This window comes from Lynx canadensis, chromosome X (genome assembly GCF_007474595.2).
Source record: "Lynx canadensis isolate LIC74 chromosome X, mLynCan4.pri.v2, whole genome shotgun sequence".
In the NCBI taxonomy this organism is placed as follows: domain Eukaryota; kingdom Metazoa; phylum Chordata; class Mammalia; order Carnivora; family Felidae; genus Lynx; species Lynx canadensis.
Window position 1 is genome coordinate 82,030,144 of NC_044321.2, and position 27,049 is coordinate 82,057,192.

General features: G+C 35.1%; 1 protein-coding gene across 2 annotated transcripts in view; it reads left to right on the forward strand.

Annotated features, from left to right (window-relative positions):
* FAM199X (family with sequence similarity 199, X-linked) overlaps positions 1–22,761 on the forward strand; it is a 34,943-nt gene extending 12,182 nt beyond the window's left edge. The window contains exons 2-6 of one of the 2 annotated variants that reach the window (XM_030305558.2): positions 2,217–2,436; positions 11,931–12,080; positions 12,473–12,634; positions 14,975–15,241; positions 16,524–22,761. In XM_030305558.2, the coding sequence (XP_030161418.1) occupies positions 2,217–2,436; positions 11,931–12,080; positions 12,473–12,634; positions 14,975–15,241; positions 16,524–16,694 (970 nt within the window). In that variant the 3' untranslated portion in view covers positions 16,695–22,761. The remainder of the gene's footprint in view (positions 1–2,216; positions 2,437–11,930; positions 12,081–12,472; positions 12,635–14,974; positions 15,242–16,523) is intronic. The other variant, XM_030305559.1, reaches the window with a different exon arrangement.
* Positions 22,762–27,049: the final 4,288 nt, after the last annotated feature.

Sequence of the window (27,049 nt, forward strand, 5' to 3'; positions counted from 1 at the left end):
AAGCAGACTTGTAGATTTTGAGACAAAAAAAAGTAACCCTGCAATAAATACCACAGACAAAATGTTAATGTTGCTAATGTATTAAGAACTCATTAAATCAATAAGGAAAACATTAACACATACAAAAACACTAGAGCAAAATAGTTAATAAATGTTTTAGAATTTGATCTTGCCAGTAATTAAAGAAATAAAAATTGATATAAAAATGTGGTTTTTTCTATCATATAGATAAAAATTTTGAAAATTCCACTGCTGTTAAGTTTGTGGTGAAATGAGCACTTTTTGTATACTCCTTTGGGGATTGTAAATTGGTGCAGCTTTTCAGAAAGGTCTTTGGCTAAGTATGATATGACCTTCAGAAATGTTCATATTCTTTGACTCAGTACTTTCCTTTCAAGTAATCTATCTTTAGAGATTAAATATTTTGATAAATAGTTATAACCAAAAAAGAGTTAACCCCCCAAATGGAAACAGCCTAAGTATTACTGAAGGAATAAGATTAAATAAATTATGATACTTTTTAATCAGTGGAATATTATACAGGCATTAAAATGTTTTCAAGATAGGGGAGCCTGGGTGGCTCAATCGTTTAAGCCTCCGACTTCGACTCAGGTCATGGTCTCATAGTTTGTGAGTTTAAGCCCTGCATTGGGCTCTGCGCTGACAGCTCAAAGCCTGGAGCCTGTTTTGGGTTCTGTGTCTCCCTCTCTCTCTATTCCTCCCTGCTCATGCTCTGCCTCTCAAAAATAAATAAACATTCAAAAAATAAAAAAAAATGTTTTCAAGTTATATATACTAGTATCCTGCTTTCTATACTTAACATATATATGATTCTCTCTCTCTCTCTCTCTTGCCTTACCCCACTGATGTGCGTGTGCTCTCTCTCCCAAAATAAATTAATTAAAAAATAATAATAGCTACCATGTATTGATTTATGTCTGTAAGTGTTCCATATGCATTCTTATATAATGTTCCTAATAACTGTTTCTTAAAGATGAGAACACAGACTTGAGGAGGGTATATTTTGCTTAAGATCAAGTAGTAGTAGTAGTAGTAATCAAATGATAGAGCAAGAATTTGAACTCAGTCTGACTTCAAAGTGTATTCATAACTACTATGCTAGAAGTTTTGATTATAGATGAAGGTTTTACTGTATTCTTAATTTAAATACAATCTTTATTTAATATAAATACATATATTTATTTATTTTAGAGAGAGCATGAAAGTGAGGGAGAGTGGCAGAGGAAGAGAGAGAATCTTAAGTAGACTCCAAGCTCAGTGTGGAGCCCGATGTAGGGCTCGATCCTAGGACCCTGGGGTCATGACCTGAGCCGAAATCAAGAGTGGAACTCTTAACCGACTGAGCCACCCAGGCTCCCCTAAATACAATTTTCTTTTAAAATGTTTTATTATCAAAATTTTCAAATACAAAAATTAAAAGGACTAGTGTAATGAACCTCATACCCAGCTTCAACAATTATTTGCATATGACAGTGTGCTTCATACCACTACTCATTCCTCAAACCCTTCTTATAATTTCGAGACAAATTCCAGATATATTTCATTCATAAATGTTTTAGTGTACATTCTTAAAAGAGAAGGGCTCTTTTGAAAATAATCACAATAATATTGTCATACCTAAAGACATACAGTCTTTTTTTTAGGATGATTTCTTAATTTTTTTTAAATTTTATTTTTTATGCTTTAAATTTACATCCAAATTAGCATATAGTGCAGCAATGATTTCAGGAGTAGATTCCTTAGTGCCCCTTACCCATTTAGCCCATCCCTTCCACAACCCCTCCAGTAACCCTGTTTGTTCTCCATGTTTAAGAGTCTCTTATGTTTTGTCCCCCTCCTTGTTTTTATATTATTTTTGCTACCCTTCTCTTATGTTCATCTGTTCTGTGTCTTACAGTCCTCATATGAGTGAAATCATATGATTTTTGTCTTTCTCTGACTAATTTCACTTAAAATAATACCCTCCAGTTCCATCCATGTAGTTGCAAATGGCAAGATTTCATTCTTTTTGATTGCCAAGTAATACTCCATTGTATATATACACCACATCTTCTTTATCCATTCATCCATCGATGGACATTTGGGCTCTTTTCAGTACAGTCATCATAAATGTCATAAATGTATCCTATTAATATCTTAAAATTGTGTGGATTTTGTAGTTCCTATTGTAATTTTTTTTGTGTTGTGTTTTTAAGGTGGAACTTAACTTCTTGTGGAACAAGCGTTGCCAGCTCAGAATGCAGTGAGGAGCTATTTTCATCAGTTTCTGTTGGAGATCAAGATGACTGCTATTCCCTGTTAGATGATCAAGACTTCACTTCTTTTGATTTATTCCCTGAGGGAAGTGTCTGCAGTGATGTCTCTTCTTCTATTAGCACATACTGGGATTGGTCAGATAGCGAGTTTGAATGGCAGGTAGGTTTTGTTTTTCTTTGTATTACCATCATTATTCCATAAATAGAAGAATGAATTTCTATTTTGATATTTTCATCTCTACCTCAAAGTAAATTTTCTTCAGTGTTTATCCAGTCCTGGAAATTCTCTGACAACATTAAGAATTAGATGGAATATGTATCCTTTATTTTTGCTAATGTACCATTTAGGCATCTGATGCTGCAGATATCCTTATTTAGATTTTCGTGTAATTTAATACTTGTATAATGTTCCCATTATTATATATAATCAGTACTTTTCTATGCATGAATCCAAGCAAATGTATTCTTCCTGCTATAGTAAAAAGCCTTCGTGTCCTTATAGGCACAATATCTTTGCATCAGGGTTATGTTCTATATATCTGGGCTCTGAAACCATTATTATCATAAAAACAATTTTTGGCTCTGTTATCAGCAACACAATACAATTACTCATTTTGTATTCTCTTCATATGTAGAGATGTTTTTTGTCCTACAGTTTTTTTTTTCTTATGGCATATATACCATGTAAAATGGCTTTGTACAAATTGCTTGGAAATTCTGCCATATAATGAATGCAGTCTATCAGAAAATGTAAATCATGTTATTGCAACATCCATTGTCTGATTGTAAAAAACAGTAACATTTGAAGAAGCTTTCCTTGCATATAGCAAATGTTATGTTCAACAGATATTTGAATGCCTACTATGTTTGAAAGCCATCCAAAACTTTGAAGTTGTGTTCTAAAAGAGGAATCAAATATTATTTTATTTTAAACATTTTCTTATTAAAATATGAAAACAGGCTGGCATGAAGTTAAAAATAAGTCTCCAAGTCCCACTCTGCTGTGGTTACCACTGTTAAGAGTTTGTGCAGATCCAATTATGTTTGCACAGTGTTAAAAACACACAAATGGGATCATATGTTGGCCACTGTTTGGCCCTTTGCTTTTTTTCAACTAATATCTCATTCTTTTCGATACCTATATCATAATTTATTTAACCTGTTCCCTAATAATGGATATTTAGATTGGTTTCAGTTTTTTCTTGTTATAAAAATGCTACACTGAAAGTTAAATTTTTATTTCATTTTTTAAAGTTTATTTATTTTTGAGAGAGAGAACATAAGGACAAGTCGGGGAGGGGCAGAGAGAGAGATAGAGAGAGGGAGACAGAATCCCAAGCAGGCTCCATGCTGTCAGCGCAGAGCCCAACGTGGGGCCTGAACTCCCCAACCATGACCCAAGTGAAAGTCCCATGCTCAACTGACTGAACCACTCAGGTGCCCCTGTGGGTTATTTTTTTACTTGATGCTGTCCTTTGACACACAAAATTTTTTTAATTTTAAAGAAGTTCAATTTATTTTTTCTTCAAATTCTGTGCTTATGATGTTATATTTAAAAAACCATTGTTTAATCTAAGGTCATGCAGATTTTCACCTGTTTCCTTCTTAGAGTTTCAGTTTTTACATTTAGGTCTTTGATGTAAGATAGGGATCCAAATTCATTCTTTTGCATGTAGATATTCAGTTGTCCCAACACCATTTGTTGAAAAGACTATATTCTTTTCTTATTGAATGGTCTTGGTACCCTTGTGGAAATGAATTGGTCATAGATGTGGGTTTAGTTCTGGACTGTCAGTTATATTCCATTAATATATATATGTCTATTCTTATGCCAGTGCCACAGTTTTAATTGCTCTAGCTTTGTAGTGAGGTTTGAAATCAGGAAGTATGAGTTCTCCTACTTTGTTCTTCTTTATTAAGCCTGTTTTAGCTATTGGGGATCCCTTCTGAAATTCCGTATGAATTCTAGGATTAAGTGATCCATTTCTACAAAAAGGGCAGTTGGAGTTTTGATAAGGATTGTATCGAATCTGTTGTAGTTTTTAGTGTCTAAGCCTTGTACTTCTTTGGTTCAATTTATTCCTACATATTTTATTCCTTTGATACTGTTGTAAATGGAATTGTTTTTTTAATTTCATTTTTGTGTTCATTGCTGGTGTATAGAAATAAAACTTTATTGATTTATATTGATTTATATTGATTGTGTATCCTACCACTTTGCTGAACTAATTTTTTTAGCTTAAATGATTATTCTTTGTGTGGATTCTTTAGAGTTTTTATGTTTAAGATCTTATTTATCATCTATAAATAAAGATAGTTTTTCTTCTTCATTTCCAATCTGGATAGCTTTTTTTTTCTCTTGCCTAATTGCTCTGGCTAGATCACCAGTGCAGTGTTGAATAGAAGTGGCAAGAATAGGCATCCTTGTCTTTTCTGATCTTAAGAGAGAAGCTTTCAGTCTTTCACCACGGAGCATAATGGTAGCTGTAGGTTTTTCATATATGCCCTTTTAGCATATTGAGGAATTTCTCTTCTATTCCTAGTTTGTTGAGTGTTTTTATCTGAAAGAGTATTTAGATTTTGTCAAAATGCTTTTACTGCATTTATTGAGATGACCATGCAATTTCTTCCCTTCATTCTATTAGTAGGATATACTACATTGATTTTTGTATGTTGACCCACCTTTGCATTCCTGGAAAAAAATCCTAATTGGTCATGGTGTATATTCCTTTTAATATGCTGCTGGATTTCATTTGTTAGTATTTTGTTTAGGATTTTTATGTCTGCATTCGTAAGGGGTATGGGTCTGTAGTTTTTTTGTGATACCTTCGCGTTGCTTTGGCCTCATGGAATGAGTTAGGAAGTATTCTCTTCTAGATAAAATATTGTAATAAAATTTTTTCATTTAGCATATAAACTTTTTCATGATCTTCATTATAACTCTTTTAATGACTTTATAATATTCCTGGTGCTAGATATGCCAGAGTTTGTGAAACCATTCCCCTATTTATATCCATTTCAGAATTTTTTCTGTTTTAGATAGCACAGCAGTGAGCATCTTTGTGTCGGTACCTTTTTATTTTGTGCCTCAGTTTTAAGTGCACACTTTGTATTTAAAATCAAACTACTACTTGGCAATGAGAAAGAATAAAATCATGCCATTTGCAGCAACGTGGATGGAACTGGAGGGTATTATGCTAAGTGAAATAAGTCAGTCGGAGAAAGACAAGATACATGTTTTCACTCATATGTGGATCTTGAGAAACTTAACAGAAGACCATGGGGGAAGGGAAGGGGAAAAAATAGTTACAAACAGAGAGGGAGGGGGCAAACCACAAGAGACTCTTAAATAGAGAGAACAAACTGAGGGCTGAGGGGGGGTGGGGGAGAGGGGAAAGTGGGGATGGGCATTGAGGAGGGCACTTGTTGGGATGAGCACTGGGTGTTATATGGAAGCCAATTTGACAATAAATTATATTTTTAAAAATTACATACATACATACATACATACATAGCAGACTACAAGGATTCTTTAAAATATAGTCAGATGGAGTCCTGATAATTCTGAGAATTATTTTTTCTGATTATTTCATTTGAATTAAAGTTCTTACCATCCAGGGGCTCCTGGGTGGCTTGGTTGATTAAGTGTCCCACTTCAGATAATATCATGATCTCACGGTTCGTGGGTTCATGGGTTTGAGCCCCGCCTTGGGCTCTGTACTGACAGCTCAGAACCTGGAGCCTGCTTCAGACTGTCTCTGGCTCTCTCTGCCCCTCCCCTGCTTGTACTCTGTCTCTCTGTGTCTAAAATAAATAAACATTAAAAAAATAAAGTTCTTACCATCCATAATGTTGCAACACAGTAGTCGTTTTTTAATTTTAACTGCTGACTTCTTCATTCATTTCATGAGTAGAGTGGAAAACTATCCCCAGCCACTCACTGTTAATGTACATGACTGACTCTAACATTGGAGCAAAAATAAAGCTTGCCTTAGTAATGTGTTTTCTGAACTGGACTTCTGAAACTGGAGTGCGGGTACTCTGTCACCATGGGTATTTGTTTTTAAGTACTATTCTGAAAGGCTTAAAATGCTCTCTGTGGCTGCCTGCCAGGGCATACAATGCACCAAACTCATAAGACAGACTCAATAAATATCAGTTGAAATCTGTTAAAAAGAAAACTATAGGCCCAATATGGTGTCACTTAGGCCAAGTCTGGCAAACCAAGACTTAATACCTAACCTAACTGCAGTTTCAACGTCCTGGGAATGTAACCTTTAAGTAGTCAATATGGGATGTCTTGGTCAATACTAGGAAATTTACTGATAGAATTCTTTTGCTTTCCTTAGGAGGACAGCAACCTTGCCAAACAATGCATTCCTTGTTAATAACTTCCTTTTTTTAAGGCCCTCTCTCTGCAGTTAAAAAACTTTTTATTTGTTTAGTTTTGTGAATAATCTCTTTATTTGCTATATGAGATACTGCCTGATTCATGAATGGGTTAATAAAGCCAATTTAATCTTCAGTTTAAAAAAAAAAGTGCTCTTTGTGGGACCACATAATGATTAGCAGTACATTATCCAAGAAGATGATTGCAATAATTTATCCAAGAAGACGATTACAAATTATATGTTAGGATTAATATAGACTAGAAATTGTTGACTGTAATTTAAAAATTCATATTACCTTTGTTGTGATTAAAAACCATATCTGTTTAAATCTTTCTTTTTAACAGAGGTTTCAATTACTACCAAAGTAAATATAAAGGGTTCATAGATTCTTTGGGACGAGAAATACTAACTACTTGATAAGGCAGGATTTTAAGCTTAGAATGAAGTAGAATCAAAGCATTTTGTTTTGCTGACAGTTTTCTTTGCTTGCAGTCCTTTTGTTATTAAAGATATATTTGACTAGTCTTAGAGCTTGAAAAATTATTTTATTATTATTTTTTTATATATATGAAATTTATTGACACATTGGTTTCCATACAACACCCAGTGCTCATCCCAAAAGGTGCCCTCCTCAATACCCATCACCCGCCCTCCCCTCCCTCCCACCCCCCATCAACCCTCAGTTTGTTCTCAGTTTTTAACAGTCTCTTATGCTTTGGCTCTCTCCCTCTCTCTCTGCCCCTCCCCCGTTCATGCTGTGTCTCTCTCTGTCCCAAAAATAAATAAAACGTTGAAAAAAAAGTGAAAAATTATTTTACTGTTGAGCAGGGAACCATAGAAAATTTAGAGTGAGTAATTCAGCTGTCACACTTGAAACCTAAAGGTACAATTTGAAATTACACATCGACTGTTACAGAAATGAGCTTACTCATAAAATTTTGCTGCATACTGCAGAAAATTTGGCAGAGGTTTGATTTAATTCTGTCTCCTTGCCACAATTACTGATTATAATATAAATACATTAAATGCTGTTGTCCATGAAAAATATGGAATAAGAATTATTAATCATTTTTAGCTTGAAATATATTATCAGTTATAAAATGGAAAAAGAATGGTCTGATAAATATACAGGAGCCCACACAGTTAATTCTGATGTACATCTGCAGCTCTAATCCCATATCTCCAATTGACTACTTGACATTTCCACTTGGATGACCTTATTATTTAATGTACCTGTTATTTGATGCTGATTCCTTGGTCAGTAATGTAACTTCCAATTACAGTGTTTCCATGGGAAAAAAATAGACTCCACTTTGTGACATATCTTATGGTGTAGTGAATAAAAACTATTATCATTTCGAAGGACATTTGTACTTGCTTCTTTCATTATCAGTACAAACTCTCCATATCCGAAATTGCATTCTTCTCTCATTCCAAACTCCCTGAAAGGCAGGACGCTTGGGCATAGTTGAAAGCACTGGACTTTTGTCCTACTTTGGATACTGCCACTAGCCGTATGACCCTCCCTAGACATCATTTTTCCTTATTTGTAAAATGACGGTGTTGTAGTGGAAGATCTGTAACATTGCTTCAGGTCTCTTGCTATAAAAGTTGGAAGTCATCAAGTGCATACCCTGGATGGGTTGGTTGTATGACTGAAATGTGGCCAGTTTTCTTTTGGTTTCAACAAATGGTCATCTCTTATCCATTCAGTTATCAAAGAGCCTTGTAGGGGCACCTGGCTGGCTCAGTCGTTAGAGCATGCGACTCTTGATCTCAGGGTTGTAAGTTGGAGCCCCACATTGGGTGTAGAGATTACTTAAAAATAAAATCTTAAAAAAAACAGTCCTGTAAATTGTTTTGTATTTTCCCTATTTATTCCCATTTTCTTTGCATTTTTGTTAATCTTAGTCCAAGTGTAGATCAAATAAGAACTTCCTGTGTAATTCCATTCTTTCATCATTCTAATTTATCCCCATACTGCTTTTTAGCTCATCTTCCCTCAAGACCAGTTACATCAAGTTACTTCTATTTAGAAAATGTTACTGGCCTAATTCTCTGTATCATATAACAGCTTGTTCATCCATTGAGCTTTCAAATCCCTAGCACTGATTTTCTGTTTTAATTATATTGGTCTCATTAATCTCATCCTTTTTTTTTTAATTTGTGTATTTACCAGGTTATTCTCCTTACCTGAATGCCTTCTCCTTTTCCCCATTCTGCCATTCTGAGACTACCTTGTGAAACTTCACCCACTTTAGCAACAGGTGTCATTCTGTGATGGCTTCTTGTCCTTTTCTAAGGGTACAAAACCATGGCAAGAAATGGAAAAAGGAAAACACATCTGTGTATGGAGTATTGCCGTGTGCCAGGCTTATTACCTCATTTGAATTTCTTAGCAGTCTTTTGAGATGGGTGGCCTTAATCATAACTCTGGGGCTCTAAGAAGCGAACTAACCTCTACAAGATCACATGGCTAGTGAGCAGTTATAGCCGGGATTTGAACTCTGGCATCTGTTTACTTCTCCCTGACAAAAAAAAAAAATGCCAAAGAACCATTAGTTGTCTTTTTTTACAGCCCCCCCCGCAAACAAACACATAAACAGTACTAAAGGCACAAATTTAAGTGTTTAACATAGTCTGCTACCTAGCAGAAGTTCGCTAAAGATTTAGATGAAAATTCTTCTTAAATTTTTAGGGTATACATATTTTGTTAGTTCCTTTACATAGTTTATCAAAGGAGCTTGAAGTAAGGGAAGGCTTTCATATTATAAGGACTGTCTCTTTTTGTTTTAGAAACCCCAGGGAGATCTTTAATGTAGTAGTATTGTGATTTGAACTCTTTCAAAGGGAAAATAGCAAGATATTTTCTTTTTTAAATGTTTGCTTATTTAGGGAAAGACCGCATTTACCAGTGGGGAAGGGACAGAGAGAGAGAGAGAGAGAGAGAGTATCCCTTTGTGCTGTCAGCACAGAGCCTGACACGGGACTCAATCTCAATTAACTGTGGGATCGTGACCTGAGCCAAAATCAAGAGTTGGACACTTAACTGATTGGGCCACCCAGAAGCCCCAAAACATTTTCTTTTTTGACATTAAAGGCTGAAAGATGGCCTTCATGTGTGCATTCAGCAGTTATTCTTTCATGACACTGACTAGATAACATCAGGGCTAAAGGTGAATGAACAAGTCAAGCAGTGTTAATTAATGAGGGCTTTTAATGTTTATTTTTCAGAGAAAGAGAGCATGCGTGCCTGAGGGTGGGAGGGGCAGAGAGAGAGGGAGACAGGATCCGAAGCAGGCTCTGCGGTGTCAGTGCAGAGCCTGATATGGGGCTTGAACTCACAAACTGAGATCATGACCTGAACCAAAGTTGAATGTTCAACTGACTAAGCCACCCAGGCATCCCAATTAATGAGTTTTTAATGGAAGTCATACAAATTGTTGGTAGTCATTTATGCACTTGGATTCATCAGCGACTGTTAAAATGAAAATGTGTGTTTTTGACAGTAGTAGCTTAGATAATTTCATTCTAAGCCTTATGGTCACTTTGCATACTGATCTCAACCCCATATTTGTGTCTTCATTAGGTTATTCTATGCATCTCACTCCCCATGCCTGCCCTCTTGTAGCTCTCCTAAGCTTTAATCTTGTAGCTTTAACTCACTGCTAGATATTTCCACTGATGATCTGTCATTTCATACCTAGCATTTGTCATTTGATATTTTGTATAATTGTATGTTTGTGTTATTATATTCTCTTCCCCAGTGGAGAATAAAGTTTTAGTGTAAGGACCATGACAATCTTTGAGTCCTCTGTACTTATCAGAGTGCTATGGGTGCAGTAGGAGGCCAAATGTGTGTAATTGCAGTAATCTTCATGGCTAAACTACCTTTTCCCTTTTGGTAACTTCAAAAGCCTAGTTATCATCCAGAGTTCATATATCATTGCAAAGGACAACAACAACCAAAAGGTGTTATTTTGTACCTTGTAAAAATGAAAGCATTGTCTTTGAAAGCTACGTATTCCTTGTAGAAGAAATTATCTTTTTGATGAATGACTTAAACTTACTTATTTTAGAGAGAGAGAGCAAGAGAGAGAGAGAGCACATAAGTGTGAGCTTGGGAGAAGGGCAGAGGGAGAGAGAGAAAGAATTTTAAGCAGGCTCCATGCTCAGCATGGAGCGCAGTGTGGGGGCTTGATCCCACAATCCTGAGATCATGACCTAAGCCAAAATCAGAGTCAGATGCTCAACCTACTAAGCCACCCAGACATCCCTTTATTTATTTATTTTTAGAAGCTTATTTATTTAAGTAATCTTTACACGCAACATGGGGCTCAAACTTGTGACCCCAAGATCAAGAGTCACATGCTCCTCTGACTGAGCCAGCCATGTGCCCCTAAACACATTTATTTAAAATTAAATCCATTTTGACTTTTGAAGGTGATAGATCTATTACCTTGATTGTGGTGATGGTTTCATGGGTATATGCATATGTCCAAAGTCCTCAAATTGTCTATATTAGTTATGTACAGTTCTTTGTATCACTTATAATTCAATAAAGCTGGTAAAAAATTAAATCCATTCTAACTGGCTTTTAACAGGCAGTATAAAATTATAGCACATAATTCTGGTGTTCATCTCACTTCAAACTAACTTTCTGTGTATTAGGCTTGCTTGCTTTTCTCCTTTGTCTACACATTGTCTCAACATTTTTTCTGATTTTTATTATACTTCTGATCTTTAAAATGTTTTGTTACATATTAACAGCATATTTTAAATACTTTTAATTGCCTTGAGATTATTAATACTGACTTGAGCACAAGGACCATGGCTTATCTGTCTTCATATTGGCAGTATGTCTAGCATAGTGTTGGGCAAAGAGCCAGGTAGTAGCAGATCACTCAAGTCTCCTGAGATGGAGACCAGTGTTACTTATTCATCATGCTGTGTGTGCCCTAGCCTACATTCACATTGTGAACTAAAAACCCTAATGATGCTTGACTCTTAAATTAGCAATTATTAACAAGTCTTGATTATGATTTTAAACTTTTGGAAAATATCTTTCATTGAATAAGTTACTATCTACAAAGAATATGTTGATGTTGCTGCTTTGTGTAACATTGGAGGGATCAGAAATAATGTCTTCTCATTCTGTATTTGTCATTAAAAAATAATTTTTAATCAGTATGAAGTGCGTTGTAATATTTAAAATGTATTTTTGAAAAATTTTGCTTTTCCTACCCCCTTCTTATTTTTATAGTTACCGGGCAGTGACATTGCCAGTGGGAGTGATGTACTTTCTGATGTCATACCCAGTATTCCGAGTTCACCTTGCCTGCTTCCTAAAAAGAAAAACAAGCACCAGAATTTAGACGAACTTCCTTGGAGTGCAATGACAAATGATGAGCAGGTAGGGATCTTGACATTTCTTTATATAAAGTAGGCTTCACACCCAGCACAGAGCCCAGTGTGGGGCTTGAACTCAACGACCCCAGGATCAAGACCTGAGCTGAGATCAAGAGTCAGATGCTTAGCTGACTGCACCACCCAGGCATCCCAGGATCTTAACATTCTTAATTGAAAGCATATATAGAGAGAATATGTGAAATTCAGTGTATTGCCTATTTAAAGTTACTGGGTCAATGTGGATTGCTTAGTAAAATCTGACTTTGAGTTTTAACTGTTTTCAGGGAACAAATATAATATTTAAGTGCTTTTGATATTTGAAACACATTATAAATGACACACTAAAATATCAGGTTTTGGCATTGATCTTGTTTATTATAATTTTTTATCACATAGGTGGAATATATTGAGTATTTGAGTCGTAAAGTCAGTACGGAGATGGGTCTTCGGGAGCAACTTGATATTATTAAAATAATTGATCCTTCTGCTCAAATCTCCCCTACAGACAGTGAATTTATTATTGAACTTAACTGTCTCACAGATGAAAAACTGAAGCAGGTATGTAAAGAAAATACAGATTATACAAGTATTAAGAAAACTGTTATTTTATAACATGTAGACTGGAATAATCATGTTAAAATACACAAATAATTAAGGTCCAGATCACTGCTGTGAAATGTAATATTAGAAAAAATGATGGCAGTATTTGAGAGCACATGGTTGTAAGGTTTTAGGTATATCTCACCTGGCAGTACCTTTCTGGGTTCATGTGGATCTAGAAACTGCTGTTTAGTTGTGTAGGCTTTGAAACTTGATTTCACCACTTAAGGGGTGGTTATGCTATTTGCTTCTTCTAATTCACCTTAAAAAAGAACGATTGACAGAATCAGAATACTGATTATTGAGGGCTGTCTATACTTCAGTGAACATCTGAGTTGAGGGATTTGAGTAGTCCTGTGAAGTAATTGATCCTGGCTAGGGTAAAACGTAAATTTCCTTCTGCTATTCTGAAATATGCATTTCTGCCATCTTCTAAATATAGTCTTTACTGCTCTATTTTTCTCTGGTACATAGCTGAATGAATACTTACGTTCTACTTTCATTTTTTAAAGAATTTTTTTTGCATTTATCATTACTTACAAAAATTTTTTATTTCATTTCTCTCAACAGACATATTATTATTTTCTATATTCCAGCTCATTTTTCATTAGTGTTGAAATTGATGCCTTGCATTTGAAGACAGGTACCATGGGCCCCTAGCCAAGATTTAGGAAACACCCTAATCTTCAATATATTCAGCAACTTAAATCATATTAAGTGGAGATCTTTAAAACATGCCTAATCTGATCTATTTTATTGTTAATTTCTCTGAGTGTTATTTTCTTATAATCCTAAATTCTGGAGGCCAGTAGCCTTCCATTGACTGATTATATTATATGTTTTTAAAATATAACTCCATGATCAATATTCTAGAATTTTGACATTGTCAATTTTTCTGGTACTTGTTTCTACATTGAGAAATTTCTTTTGTCCTTATAGTCTACTTATGTACATCTGTAGCACTTTTTTATTTGATTTATTTATCTAACAATATTAAGTGTCTATCATGTATTAAGTTGTAGGATAAAAAACACTTTAACGAATGATTGTTGTCTTTATAGAGCCTACAACTCAAGAAAGAGTCAAACAAATCAACCTGGATTACAATCCAAGTTTATAAATCATTATTCAATAAATGTTAATTTTATTTCTTCATAATTACTATCTTTCACTTTCTATTTGTTAAGCATCTAGTTCCAAGTTTGGTTTTTTTTTTTTTTTTTTGGTATACTCATCAAAAGCAAGAAATGAACATAGTTACAGTATTATTAAATAATCTACAGACTGTATTCAGGTTACACCAGTTTTTCTACTAATATCTTGTTTTATCCCAGGATCCAATCCAATCTTTTTTTATAAAGTTTTTATTTAAATTCTAGCTAACATATTAACTTCAGGTGAAATACTAATTTCAGGTGTACAATTTAGTAATTCAACACTTACATACAACACCCAGTGCTCATCATAACAAGTGCACTCCTTAATCCCCATCACCTGTTTAACCCATCCCCCCACCCCACTCCCCTCTGGTAGACATCAGGTTGTTCTCTATGGTTAAGAGTCTGTTTCTTGGTTTGCCTCTTTTTTCCCTTAGCCCATTTTTGTTTTTTAAGTTCCACATATGAGTAAAATCATATGGTATTTGTCTTTCTCTGACTGACTTGTTTTGCTTAGCATAATACTCTCTAGCTCCATCCATGTTGCACATAGCAAGATTTCATTCTTTTTTATGGCCCAGTAATATTCCTCTCTCTCTGTGTGTGTGTGTGTGTGTGTGTGTGTGTGTATGTGTGTGTACACATACCATATCATCTTTATCCATTCATCAGTCAGTGGACATTAGGGCTGTTTCCATAATTTGGCTGTTGTAGACAATGCTGCAGTAAACATTGGAGTGCATTGTATCCCTTTGAATTAGTAGTTTTGTATTCTTTGGGTAAGTACCTAGTACTGCAATTGCTGGATCATAGGACAGTTCTATTTTTAATTTTGGGGGGACCCTCCATACTGTTTTCCATAGTGGCTGCACCAGTTTGCAATCCCATAAAGAGTACAGGAGGGTTTACCTTTATCCACATCCTCACCAACACTTGTTGTTTCTTCTGTTGTTGATTTTAGCTGTTTTGACAGGGGTGAGGTGACATCTCCTTGTAGTTTTGACTTGCATTTCCTTGATGAGGAGTACATCTGTAGCACTTTGGATAATCTTTTACTTTATGTACAATATTCTTCTTTTCTCCAGTATTTTGAGGGAGAATGTCAAGGAACACTAACCAGATTTTGTCTGTGTGTTCCAAGGTCAGAAACTATATCAAGGAGCATAGCCCTCGCCAACGGCCTGCAAGAGAGGCCTGGAAGAGAAGCAACTTTAGTTGTGCGAGCACTAGTGGAGTGAGCGGTGCCAGCGCCAGCGCCAGCAGCAGCAGTGCCAGCATGGTCAGTTCTGCAAGCAGCAGTGGGTCCAGTGTTGGAAACTCTGCTTCAAACTCCAGTGCCAACATGAGTCGAGCACACAGTGACAGCAACTTGTCTGCAAGTGCAGCAGAGCGGATTCGGGATTCAAAAGTAAAATGTCTAATCAATACAAAACTTTACCTTTCAATATTAATATTAGTACTCCTTCATATAAATTTCTTGAAGAGTTAAAATTATCTTGCTCTCTGGATGCCGGTGGATTTTGGCTTTAATTGAACAAGCAAGGCTACTCTGCTGTTGAGTAAAGCCCTTTACGCTGAGTACTTTGAAATACCGTTTTGACCCACAACCATATCACATCAATTTTATCTGATTTTTGTGTCTGTTTTTGAGTAAGATAAATTGGTGGAAATAGTGAGTGAGGCTCAAGATTGCAACATTGACTGCAAGTCACTACTGAGCAGATCTCACTATGTTGCTGATGTTGCTGTCTATTAGCTCCTAAGAATGTTCTGCATGTCTTTTGTGTGTGTGTGAAATGTTCTGTTAACCTTGAGTGTTTGTTCTTAGATCTTTTAAAAATGTAATAACACCTTCTCTAACTTCTGCCTATTCACAGTTGACAAATTCTTGGTAATATTATTGGGCATGTAAAAAATAGGGACGTATTAGTGCATATAGAATGGTTTTGTGATACTGAAGGGAGTTCAGTTCCTTGCAGTGGGTACAGTTTGGAGCCAACTTAACAATGATAAGAGTATCTCTCTAACTCTTTGGGAACCCAGTGGTGACTAGAAGATACACAGTGATTCCTTCCCTGGCTTTTACCAAAGTAGCAGAAACATAGCCAGCTTTGTTGGTTGCCAGGGGATTCCTCTGGATATGTGGTCATTCCTTTTTTGCATCACTTCACCAGTGACAAGGAATAGAGTACCCACTGGGTTTCTAATGGGTTTTTAAGATGGTATTTGCCTAAAATGGAAAAGACATGATTCTTTCCCAGCTGTTGTAAAATTGCTAGTGCTTTCAGATGAAAGACACCTTAAAAGCATAAGCATTAGAGATTTTGGCATTGTTCTCTACATTTATATTTAGTATTGTTCACTGTGTATTCACTCCGCAGTGACACCAATGTACCTTAATTTGGTAAAAAAAAAAAAAAAAAGGCTTTGAAATGATTATCTGTAACTAGATAAAATGATCAGATGTCCACCCTTCCTAAGATTCACTGGTCAAATACCATAAAAATAGAATCTTGAAGAATCATTTTCAAGTCTAAGCCAGTGGCTCACTTACTGGAACCAGGATCATACTGCAGAGGAATTTGAACATCTCTAAGAATTCTGAAAATACAGAATTTGATCCATAAAATACTCTGAGGTGGATATGGCAAAACTGAACCTTACTGATTGAGAAATTTTTATTTTGGCAGAAGCGATCCAAGCAGCGGAAGTTACAGCAGAAGGCCTTACGCAAGAGGCAGCTGAAAGAGCAGAGGCAGGCTCGGAAGGAGAGGCTCAGTGGGCTCTTCCTCAATGAAGAAGTGCTGTCCTTGAAAGTGACTGAGGAAGACCATGAAGCAGATGTAGACGTTTTGATGTAATAAGGGTGAATTTGTCAGCATTCTTTCTAAGCATTAAAGTATTCTCCTTTTATTTGTTTACATGCATCTTTACCAAACTTTTGGTTAGGGCTGTGCTGATATACCATTAATAATTTAGGCCAGTGGTTCTCAGCAGGTGGTCCCTAGACCAGCAGCCTCAGCATCACCTGAGAAGTTGTTAGAAAGGCATACTACCAGGCTCCATCCCAGATGCAGTGAATCATAAACTCTGGGTGAGGGGCCCAGCATTGTGTTTTAACAAGCACCAGGTTCTTCTGCTGCACGCTCTACTTTTAAGAATCACTAGTAAATGTTTTCACTATTTAGACTTTAGGGTGGCTAAGTAGGCTTTTTCAAGAACTAGTACTTTTACAGTTTAGAAGATTTCAAGGTACTGCTGACAAGTAGCTTATTATGTCAGTATAGGTACATATGTCCGGATCATAATTCAGTTTTCCTTCCTAATGTTACAATTTTTTAGTTTGCTTTTTATAAGGGCCATAGCATAAGTCTCAATTCCTAGTGGAAATCTTGTTTTGAGGTTGTGGGTGTGGGGTGTAGATTGCTGTTTACAATAGTGCCTTCATTAGGTTTAGTTTTATTTTCATTTATTATTAACTCAAAGGTGTAAAAATAGGCCCTAATGTCTTTCCTGTTAGGTTTGTTTCTGTTTTTCACTTTATGTAAATTCAGAATCCTTTCTGTAAGTGATGACTACTGAGGAAATAATGTTAGTAGTAGCTGAACTTCAGACTTGATGCTATATCGATTAATATTCAAATAGAGAAGGCAATTAAGCAAAACAGCCAATTCTGCTTTTCCATGGCTTTCTGAAATTTTAGTCCGTGAAACTGTCTCTCTTAAGTTCTTTTTGAAAGTCACTTTTTTCCAGCACTGCTCTAATTTTTAAATATTTGGTATAACAGCTTCTGGCATGTGAACAGGCTAATGTTCAAAGTTAACTAAAGAAAACCCTTACAGTTCTAAACTTCTCTATAAATTGCTAGAAATACACGGAGCAGTGAGATATAGAAAAAAAACCTTCGCTTGTTGGCTATTGATAGAAGTCTAATTTTAGATGTGAAATCATGAGTTTTCTTTAAATGTTTTCATGGAGACTTTGTTATCATGAACATTAGAAGTAGTATTATTTCTTTTCTTCTACCACATGTCTAAACATTCACATGGGTTAAAGAAGATGGAAACTGATACTACTGACAAGCTGCTTTCTGACTTTCATAATTTTTATTATGGATAACTTTTGGGAGGTAATCATGATTCTGTAGGAGGAACTGTAATCAATATTTTTTTTAACTCTAGAGTCAGAGGTTATGTGATAGGATATTTACTTTTTTAAACTATCATATCAAGTGGCTCATTAAGAAAAAGATTAATGACTTAAAGTTTTAATTCTCAGTTGATATAAAGGCTTTTAACCTTTGCTTACAATCATGTGTTTTGAAATTTTGATTTTACTCTAGTTCCTTGAAGGTTAAAGAATTGAAACTGAGGATAAAAATTGATGTATTGCAGCTTTGCTGAGGTCTGTGGTATGGTTTTAAGATTTTGAAGACTACTAAGTTCATACTTTAAATTTTACTAAAATATAAAAGTATATGTATATGGTTTTCAGTTGGAGTACTCCCTTTGACTTTCCTCTTACTCTTTCTTTGATGCTCCTAACTTGTTTAGAGGGCCCAAAAAGAGCTTAGGGATAGACCCCAGAATACTTTGAGGAAGGTGGAAAGGGTCACCCTCATTGTGTCTTCCTTCCAAGTCTAGGAAGAGCAAATAGAGAGAAGAGCAAATGCAGCTGAATTCTCTGCCTGCTCTTAGCAAAGCAAAATTCCAGAGAATGACTTGTCTGTTCTCTACCTATTCTTCCCAGGAAAGTAGGCCACTTCTGGAGACCATAGAGCAACATTTATCTGTTAAATACTTGGAAACAATTGACAATGACCAGTAAAAGAAAATCCTAACAGGGTCATGATATAATACGACCATTTTTTTCACTCTCCCAACAATTACATAGTCTTATTACCTTAGATTTAACTTAAGTCACTATTAAACAAGTTTACCAAAGCACCACAAAGCCAGTTTTAAAAGTTTATAAAGATTTGAATGTTTATAGTAAAGTATGCCATGAGATTTTGCGTAAATTTGGATGTCACGTCTTTACTATAAACTAGAGATTGCCTATAAAGTTGGTTTGAAGGAGACTGAAAATAATTCTTCTGATTAAAGGGAAAAAAAATAAAACAACTTGGCTTGCTTGTGTTATGGAAGAGGGAGATTACAAAATCTCTCTCCATCTCCTCCCCCCCCAAAAAAACAGCATAAAAAGATAAAAAAGTTCTTGTTTTTGTTAATGTGCTGTACTGTACTTTTTTTCTGTTTTAATGTCTCATGTAGATAATTCAAGTTTGAATTATTTCTTTCCTGGAATAAGTCATAATTTATTCAGTCTGACATATCTCTGAGTTTAAGACAAATCCAACTCAGTATTTTTCCTGTTTATAAATCCAAACTAACAAATTAATAAAAATGTGAGACTTATTTGCTCTAGTGTCAGTGTTATCTGTAGAGAATTGAGACTGGAGTAAATAAGTGTCTCCCCTTTAAACATAACCTTTGTTAACTTAGGGCACATGATAAAGTACCCTCAAGTTTTTCAAAAACATTTTATTAGAGACCTTGTATGTATGTTAATTGTACCTCAATAAAACTGGAAGAAAAAAAAGAATTTTTGTAGAAGTCTATGAGACCCCAGCACAGCTTTTCAAAGTATGGACCTTGAATTAAACAAAATGGCATATCTTTTTCTATAGTTTTGCAACTGAATCAAAGTAAGGCAATGTAGTATAACGTTTAGTGGAATTTAAAGGGCTAATTCATTCTGCCCTAACAAGAACTTACAATAAAATAGCACTTTTTTTTTCATGAGACTTGTCTCACTTTTTTGTTAGGCTGTGGCAGTTTTGTCCATTTCCTCAGCCCTTCGGGTTGACCAGATATTGCTGAATTAATCCCAGAAACTGACTTGTAATTTAATGACTCTACAGATTGAACAGACATCTCATTTATTTAGCTCCTTAAAAGTGCTAATTGCCACTTAAAGGAGAAATTCCAAGAAACTTCTGTATAAAGGTATCCAGATTCTGGTGAGCTTTAAAAATTGTGAAATTAATGAAATGTCTTCATATTTAAGCCAAAAATGTTAGTATATGACAAATATAGAAGTCTTGTTTCCAGATTCTTTAGCAGAGATTTTTGTTCATGGCTTACTTTATAGCCTCATGTGCCTTAAAGGTTAACTCTGTACTTTTTCTCAATATCAGGCTTTTTCAATCTCAAAAGTTATCTAAAAATTATAATTTGTTTTATAAAATGTCCATACTATTGGATATCAGTAAGCAAAAACATTAAATTGAATCTGATTAATCAATGGTGATAGAGTGTGTAATAAAACAAGAACCTTTCAGGTCTTAAATTTCATTTATATAACATTATTTTTGGCCCAGCTAGGTCATTGAAGGACACTGAAAGTTATCTGAAGTATAGCTTAATGTATTCTCTCATTTTTTCCCATGAAAAAGGTCATAAGCCAGAATGCTTTTTTAAAACCAGATAATTCTTAGTATCTGGGAAGATCATTTTAAAGGCAAAAGTAGTTCAAAAACATAGATTATAGAACAACTTGATTCTCTCATTATAACTTTAGGCATTCTTTGCATTCATTTCTGTAATAGCTGGAACACTCCCCTCCCCTTTAACAAATTACTTTTTAGCTCAAGAAAATGTTTGCTTAGAATGGGAGGAGTTACTTAAAGTCAGTATATAGTTTGAGACAGTTGATAGGAAAATTCCCAGTTGCATTCAAATATAGTATTGATATTGAGCACACTGACATAGAACATGTCTAAACTTAGAGATAAATCGAATCCTTAAAAGGACTATTAGTTAGAAAATAAGTATCTGTATACACATGTACTGTGGTAACTTTGGATTCGTTTTAAGTCTGACAAAGTAAGATAAATTCTATCTTTACAAAGAAATTATGCTAAGTGAGTGAGAGAGAAATATTTAGACCTAGACATTTCTGTCAGCATAGTATCTAGAACATAGCTCCTTAGAATTTTAGCTTAATTCTCATTTCTTTGGAAAATAATTTACTTTTTCCAAAGGCTTAGAAGGAACTCTAAAAATTTCTCTAATTAACTGGCAATTAATAGAGTACAGAAGTTGCATGCTATAGCTGCAGATCTCAGTTGACTCACTAAAATTTTATTTTCACATTTTCTCTAATATTAAAATTATTTTGAGCCCCTCTCACAGTTTATATTTTCAATTCAGGTTATTAATATTTTAACCTAGATCACATGATGCTAAGTTAATTTTTAATTTGACATTCATACTGAACTCTGAAAAACTGGTTTGTTCTTGTCTTATTTCAGAATACAGTGTTTTTCCTTTATCGTCAAGTTTGTTACATCTTTGTGGTCAATGGAACCTGTGGAAATCTGTGTTCTTTTTTTTGTGGTGAGGGATATGGGTAGAAAAGAGAATTGCTCTAATCATACGTACGCATTTTAAAGGTAGTTGTAGAATTAATATGTATAAATGACATGTTAACACTTACCTACTCTGGATTGTTCTAAGGAACAGTGGCCTGAAGCCATGGCTTGTTTTCTGGAGCTGCTTGCTCTTCAACAGTAGCTGACCAATTGGATTTAAGTTTAGACTTTGGAGTTAGGTTATCTAGCTGAGGCTTTTAGGAATGAAGCAGACTATGTCTGTTCCTGTAGTGAATCAATTTAATTTCCACTTTGAGTACTCTAATTTGGGTATAAGTATTATCCATTCTAAATCTTTGTGTTGGGAGTTTAATTGGACTGTTGTCAAAAGCTATTAAAAAAGCTAAACACAAATATATGTAAAACACTTCACAAATGTTTAAAATTTTCACTTTTTTTTAGTTTCAAAGGTTAGTTATGTAGCATCAATATCATAACCAAAGCAAGTAGGAAGTTGACTGGTTTGGAGATTCTTCAAGTAGTCTTCAATACTGTAACACTTCAGATTGTTAACCAGGATTTTTGTCCTGTATTTCTGCTAAATGTATTACTATATTAATGCACTTTTGTATATATAACTGTCTCTGTACATTCTGTACTTACTGCAGTGTATATAAAAGCTGTTTTTCCTGAAGCTGTAGGGGAAAAACAATAGCTGTAACACAAGTTGTTTCTATTTTGAGTTCCTTCTTGTACTTGAAAGTAGTGGTTCTGTAGTTAATTCTAAATGTGTATGTATGGTTGTAATTAAAACTGGCAATGTGGCAGACCTGTCTTTTGAAGCTGAATATCAGACTGAACAGTGTTGTTTTGGCTATTGAAAACCCTTGTAGTATTTTAATTGTTTCTTTTGATGTACCATGGGTTTCTACAAAACCCACTGCTGCTTACTTACTACTTTATACTTCTGAATCTACTCCTTTACATATTCCATCCCAGAACATTTATCAACAGAGAAAATTAGGTCTCCTCTCCTTTGCTCACAGTTTGGTTAAGATTCCATAAACTTGTTTTGTGAAAGCCCCAATTTCCCAAATGTCATTGACAAATCATTTGTTTTTCTGGGGAGATAAGATTTCTAGGGAGATTAGCATTCATAGTAAGTTGAAAATCAGGTCTAAATTTTGTTTATAGAAAATCGGATTTATTTTCCTTATATATTAATCTAGAAAATTTTTAGGTTATAATTATATGAAAGAAATGTCTGAGCAGTTTTACATAGTTTCAGAAGCAATTCAACTTTCAGCAGCAACTTTATCTCTTGCCACTAGAGGGAGGTCTGTGTTTGCTCTCCTTTGGAAAATCTCTTAGCTGCTTTTCTTTTGTTTTTAATTTCAGAGGTTGGAATCCACCTCATTTTCAAAATCCCTTTTGTGATATTACTTTCATTTGTTAGTGAAAGGTAAGTTAATTGAGCTTGTTTAATAAAGCAAATCTAACACTTTTCTGTAATCTTCAATTTTTAATAAATGTGAGTTAGATATTAAGTGAAACGTGTGTGTGTGTGTGTGTGTGTGTGTGTATGTTTTTCTTAGATACTTTAGAACTATACTGTCCATTATAACCACTATCCATATGTGGCTATTTAAATAAATTAAATAAAATTTAGTTCCTTGGTCCCATTAGCAACACTTCAAGTGTCCAGTAACCACGTATGGCAAAAGACTACTGTGTTGGTAACTCCAATGTACAGAACATCTTCACTATCACGGGAAGTTCTGCTGGACAGTACAGTCTAGAGATTTGATGGTTTATGTAGCGACCACTGTCATCATTTTACCACTGAACCATACTCAGTGATTCAAAACTGCTTCACACAGTTAACTGTTGTAGGTGATTGGTGTGGGAGGGAGAGTAAGCTGTGTTTCACTTTTCTACTTCATTAAATCTACTACCAAAGTTGAGACTTCGGTGATTTAGTGGAGAAATTTCTCAAATATCGAGCATTTCACTTGAACTCTGAATAAGATTTCTTAAAGACTCCATTTTAAAAAATTGCTTAGAGGGTTTCTTTATTCTTGTGATGTAAGAGTCTTAATAGAGTAATGGAGCCACTGTTACTTGGGACTGACAATCCTCTACCCTCTCCTGATTAGTCTGAATCTTATGGTTAAGTGGTATTTTTATATTACATTATCTGTGTTTCTTAGTAATAGATTGATGGATATTAGATTTAGGTACAATGTTATTTCCCTTCGTAATGGGTAAGTAACATTTTTAACATTCCAGTTTATGCATTTGGTCACCAGGATCCCATTATATTCCTTTTTTTCAGATTTGTCTTATAAAAATTGTCAAGTAAGACAGCAAAATGAATCCCCACATACCCATATTTACTTCCACTCTTGCCTTATGCCAATCTTGTTTCTTTTGACCTCCACCCCCAGAAACTCCCCTTACCTCAACTCCCAATGATACTAAAGTTAACCCCAGGTGATAATTTCATTTTTAAATGTTTCAGTATCAGATGTTTAAAAGATAAGGACACTCCTACTTTATACATAAATATGACCATATACCTTCATAAATAAAAATTCCTTGACATCAAATGTGTAGTTTACTTGCTTGAAATAAAAACCATAACCATTAGTCTTTTTCATTTAAAAATCATTCTACATTTTGTTAGCACTAAGGAAGAATTACTTTTATTATGGCTTGAGTCAGTGTTGACAGTATGTCTTGAGCGCATTTTATGATGAGATATCTGTTGCTTTTAGATAAAAACAAAATCCAGCTGTTTTCTTACTACTTTGTTAATGAAGGCGTGAAATAATTTGGGTATCAGGAAAGAAAGAGGGAATTAATTGTTCAAGATGAGTTGAACAGATATTTTCTGTCTCACCTAACTTTGAGTTCAAGAATGATCTTTTTTAGCCCAAATTGGCACACATGGTAAAGATCTGAATACCTATTATTTATTTATAAAGAGTTTTGCAAGGGTACTCAAGGAGACATAAAAAATAGAGATTATTTGACCCCCTCAAAATTCATTTCAGGAAACCTTTTTAATAGCTGTGACTGAGGCTATTGATTTTGTTTTTGCATTTTAACTTACTGAAACTTAGACTTCCCAAATTGTAGAATTTCAGAGCTTGAAGGGACTTTGGAGATCATTTATTTAGCTTGGTGGTTCTTAAACTTGATTGGGCATCAGAATCCCCTGCAGGACTTGTTTTAAACACAGGTGGCCAGCCCCCACTCCTCAGTTTCTGATTCAGTAGGTATGGGTGGGGCCTGAGGATTTGCATTTTTAATAAGTCCCTAAGTGATGCTGATGCTGCTGGTTTTATGAACCCATGGAGAACCATTGCGATGCAGCTCAATCCCTTTTTCTCTTGCCTGTATTTTTGCAAATAAAATTTACACTAAATGGAATGTGACTTCTTTGCCCAAACTGGTTAGTGACATGGCCAAATCAGAATCCATACCTTGAGGTGCCTTATTCACACTGGAAAAGTGGAGTGCTTTTCCTATTGTGCATTTGTTTTCTTTATAGTAGTTGCCTCCAAATGATTCCTTCCAAGTTTTTTCTTAACATTTGGATTTTCTTGATACTGGTCAATCTTTATCTCCCTAGATTGGGAGTTCCTAAATTGGAGTCAGGATTAAAATTGCTGGCAATTCTGGGGCGACTGGGTGGTTCAGTCGGTTAAGCATCCAACTTCAGCTCAGGTCATGATCTCCCAGTTTGTGAGTTTGAGCCCCACGTCGAGCTCTTTGCTGACAGCTCGGAGCCTGGAGCCTGCTTCTGATTCTGTGTCTCCCTGTCTCTCTGCCCCTAACCCACTTGCATTCTGTCTCTGTCTCTCTCAAAAACAAGTAAACATTAAAAAAAATAAAAAATTGCTGGTGACTCTTTTTTACATGCCAATGTATTTTTCTGAGGAGGGCTCCATATCTTTTATTAAGTTCTCAGATGACTTTTCTTCCCCTTAGTGGCTAAGATTCTGTCCTTTTAGGGCAATTTTGGTTTTTGGCAATAACCAAGGGTCATTTGGGAAGCTGTCTGGTGGTTAATGTGCATGAGAAACCTGGAAATTGCTACATTTGGTCAATAAAGTATGATTTTAAAAGTAATAAGACTGGTTTTCTCATGTGGTAAAAACTGGCTTTAATGTATATTAAAGAAAAGAGTTCTAGAAATATTTTGGGCAGTGACAGCATTATTGGATTAGGTGTATGGTGATGACTTGGAATGGGGATGTTACTAATTTGGATGTATTAGCTCTGGCTTGTTGATTAAAATAGTGATTTCTTTATAATCATAACTTTTATTCTAGAGCAAAATTCTCCAGTAATGTTTTAGAAATGTTGGGTTAGACTTCATAGATTTGTTCATCAGATCTGAGATAACAGAACTAGATGGTAATCTGAAAACTTGAAACAGATACAGACTTTCTGATATAATGGTCATTAAAACAGTCTATTTTTCAAGTGAGAGAAATGAAGTGATTCATTCACGTCCTATATGATGACATATTAAGGACTAGAATCCAAGGCTCTTGAGTGCTTTTCCTACTATATCACACTGCTTTATATCATGCTACTACTTTTCACAGTGTTTTGGGGAAAACACCTTAGGATTTTGGTATAGAGCAGTGGTTAAAGTGTGGACCCCACTTTGCTGGACACCAGCAAAATAAGTATCACCTGAGAACTTGTAAGAGGTGCAAATCTTTAGGCCCCACCCCAGAACTATGGAATCAGAAACTGAGGGGAGGGAGGGTAAAGCCCAGTAATCTGTGTTTTAGCAAGCCTCCCAGAGGATTCTGATGCACACTCAAGTTTGAGAACCACTAGTATGGAGTAATGATTCTCTACTCTGGCCAAACATCAGAATTGTATGTGGGAAACTTAAAAAATACCATACCACCTTCCCTACTCACCCAGACAAATCAATCTCAGAGGTCACACCTGGGCATCTATTGTTTTGTAATAAACATTATATTTTGGAATAATTTTATGTTTATAGAAAAATTGTGAAGACAGTATAGAGAGTTCCTGTGTACCTGTTGCTCAATCCTCTACTGTTAAAATTAGTTTTAAAAACTAAGAAATTAACATTGGCACATTACTGTTAACTACAGATTTATTCAGATTTCCTTATTTATTCTTAATTCAGATTTCACTAATTTTACCATTAATGTTCTTTTTCTATTCCAAAATCCAATCCAGGATTCCTCATTGTGTTTAATCATCATGTGTCCTTAGCCTCCTCTGGTTTGTGACAATTTCTCAGTCTCTCCTTGTTTTTCATGATCTTGACAAATATAAGGAGAATTGGTCCGTTATTTTGTGGAATGTCATCCTCAATTTGGGCTTGCCCAATGTTTTTCTCACAGTTAGACTGGGGTTTTGGGATGACTCAAGATCAACATGACTCAACCCTAGTTACATTAACTTTGATCACCTGGCTAGTGTTCACCAGGCTCTTCACTGCAAAGCTACTATTTTCCCTTTCAATACTCTGTTTTTTGCGAGTAAGTCATGCAGTCCAGATCACACTCAAGGAGGAGAGACAAAATAGGCTCTGCCTCCTGGAGAGAGAAGGATCTGTACATATGTTTTGGGGATTTCTCTTTGGGAGATTTGCCTCTTCTCTGTATTTATCTACTTGATCATTGATATCAGTATGGATTCATGGATATTTATTTTATACATTGGCCTATAACCTAATAGTAAGTTATTTTATAGCTCAAAAATTTCCAGATTTGGACATTGGGAACTCTTAAAGTTGCTTCTAGTGCCCCTTCAACCTACCCATATTCTTTTGTATTTTGA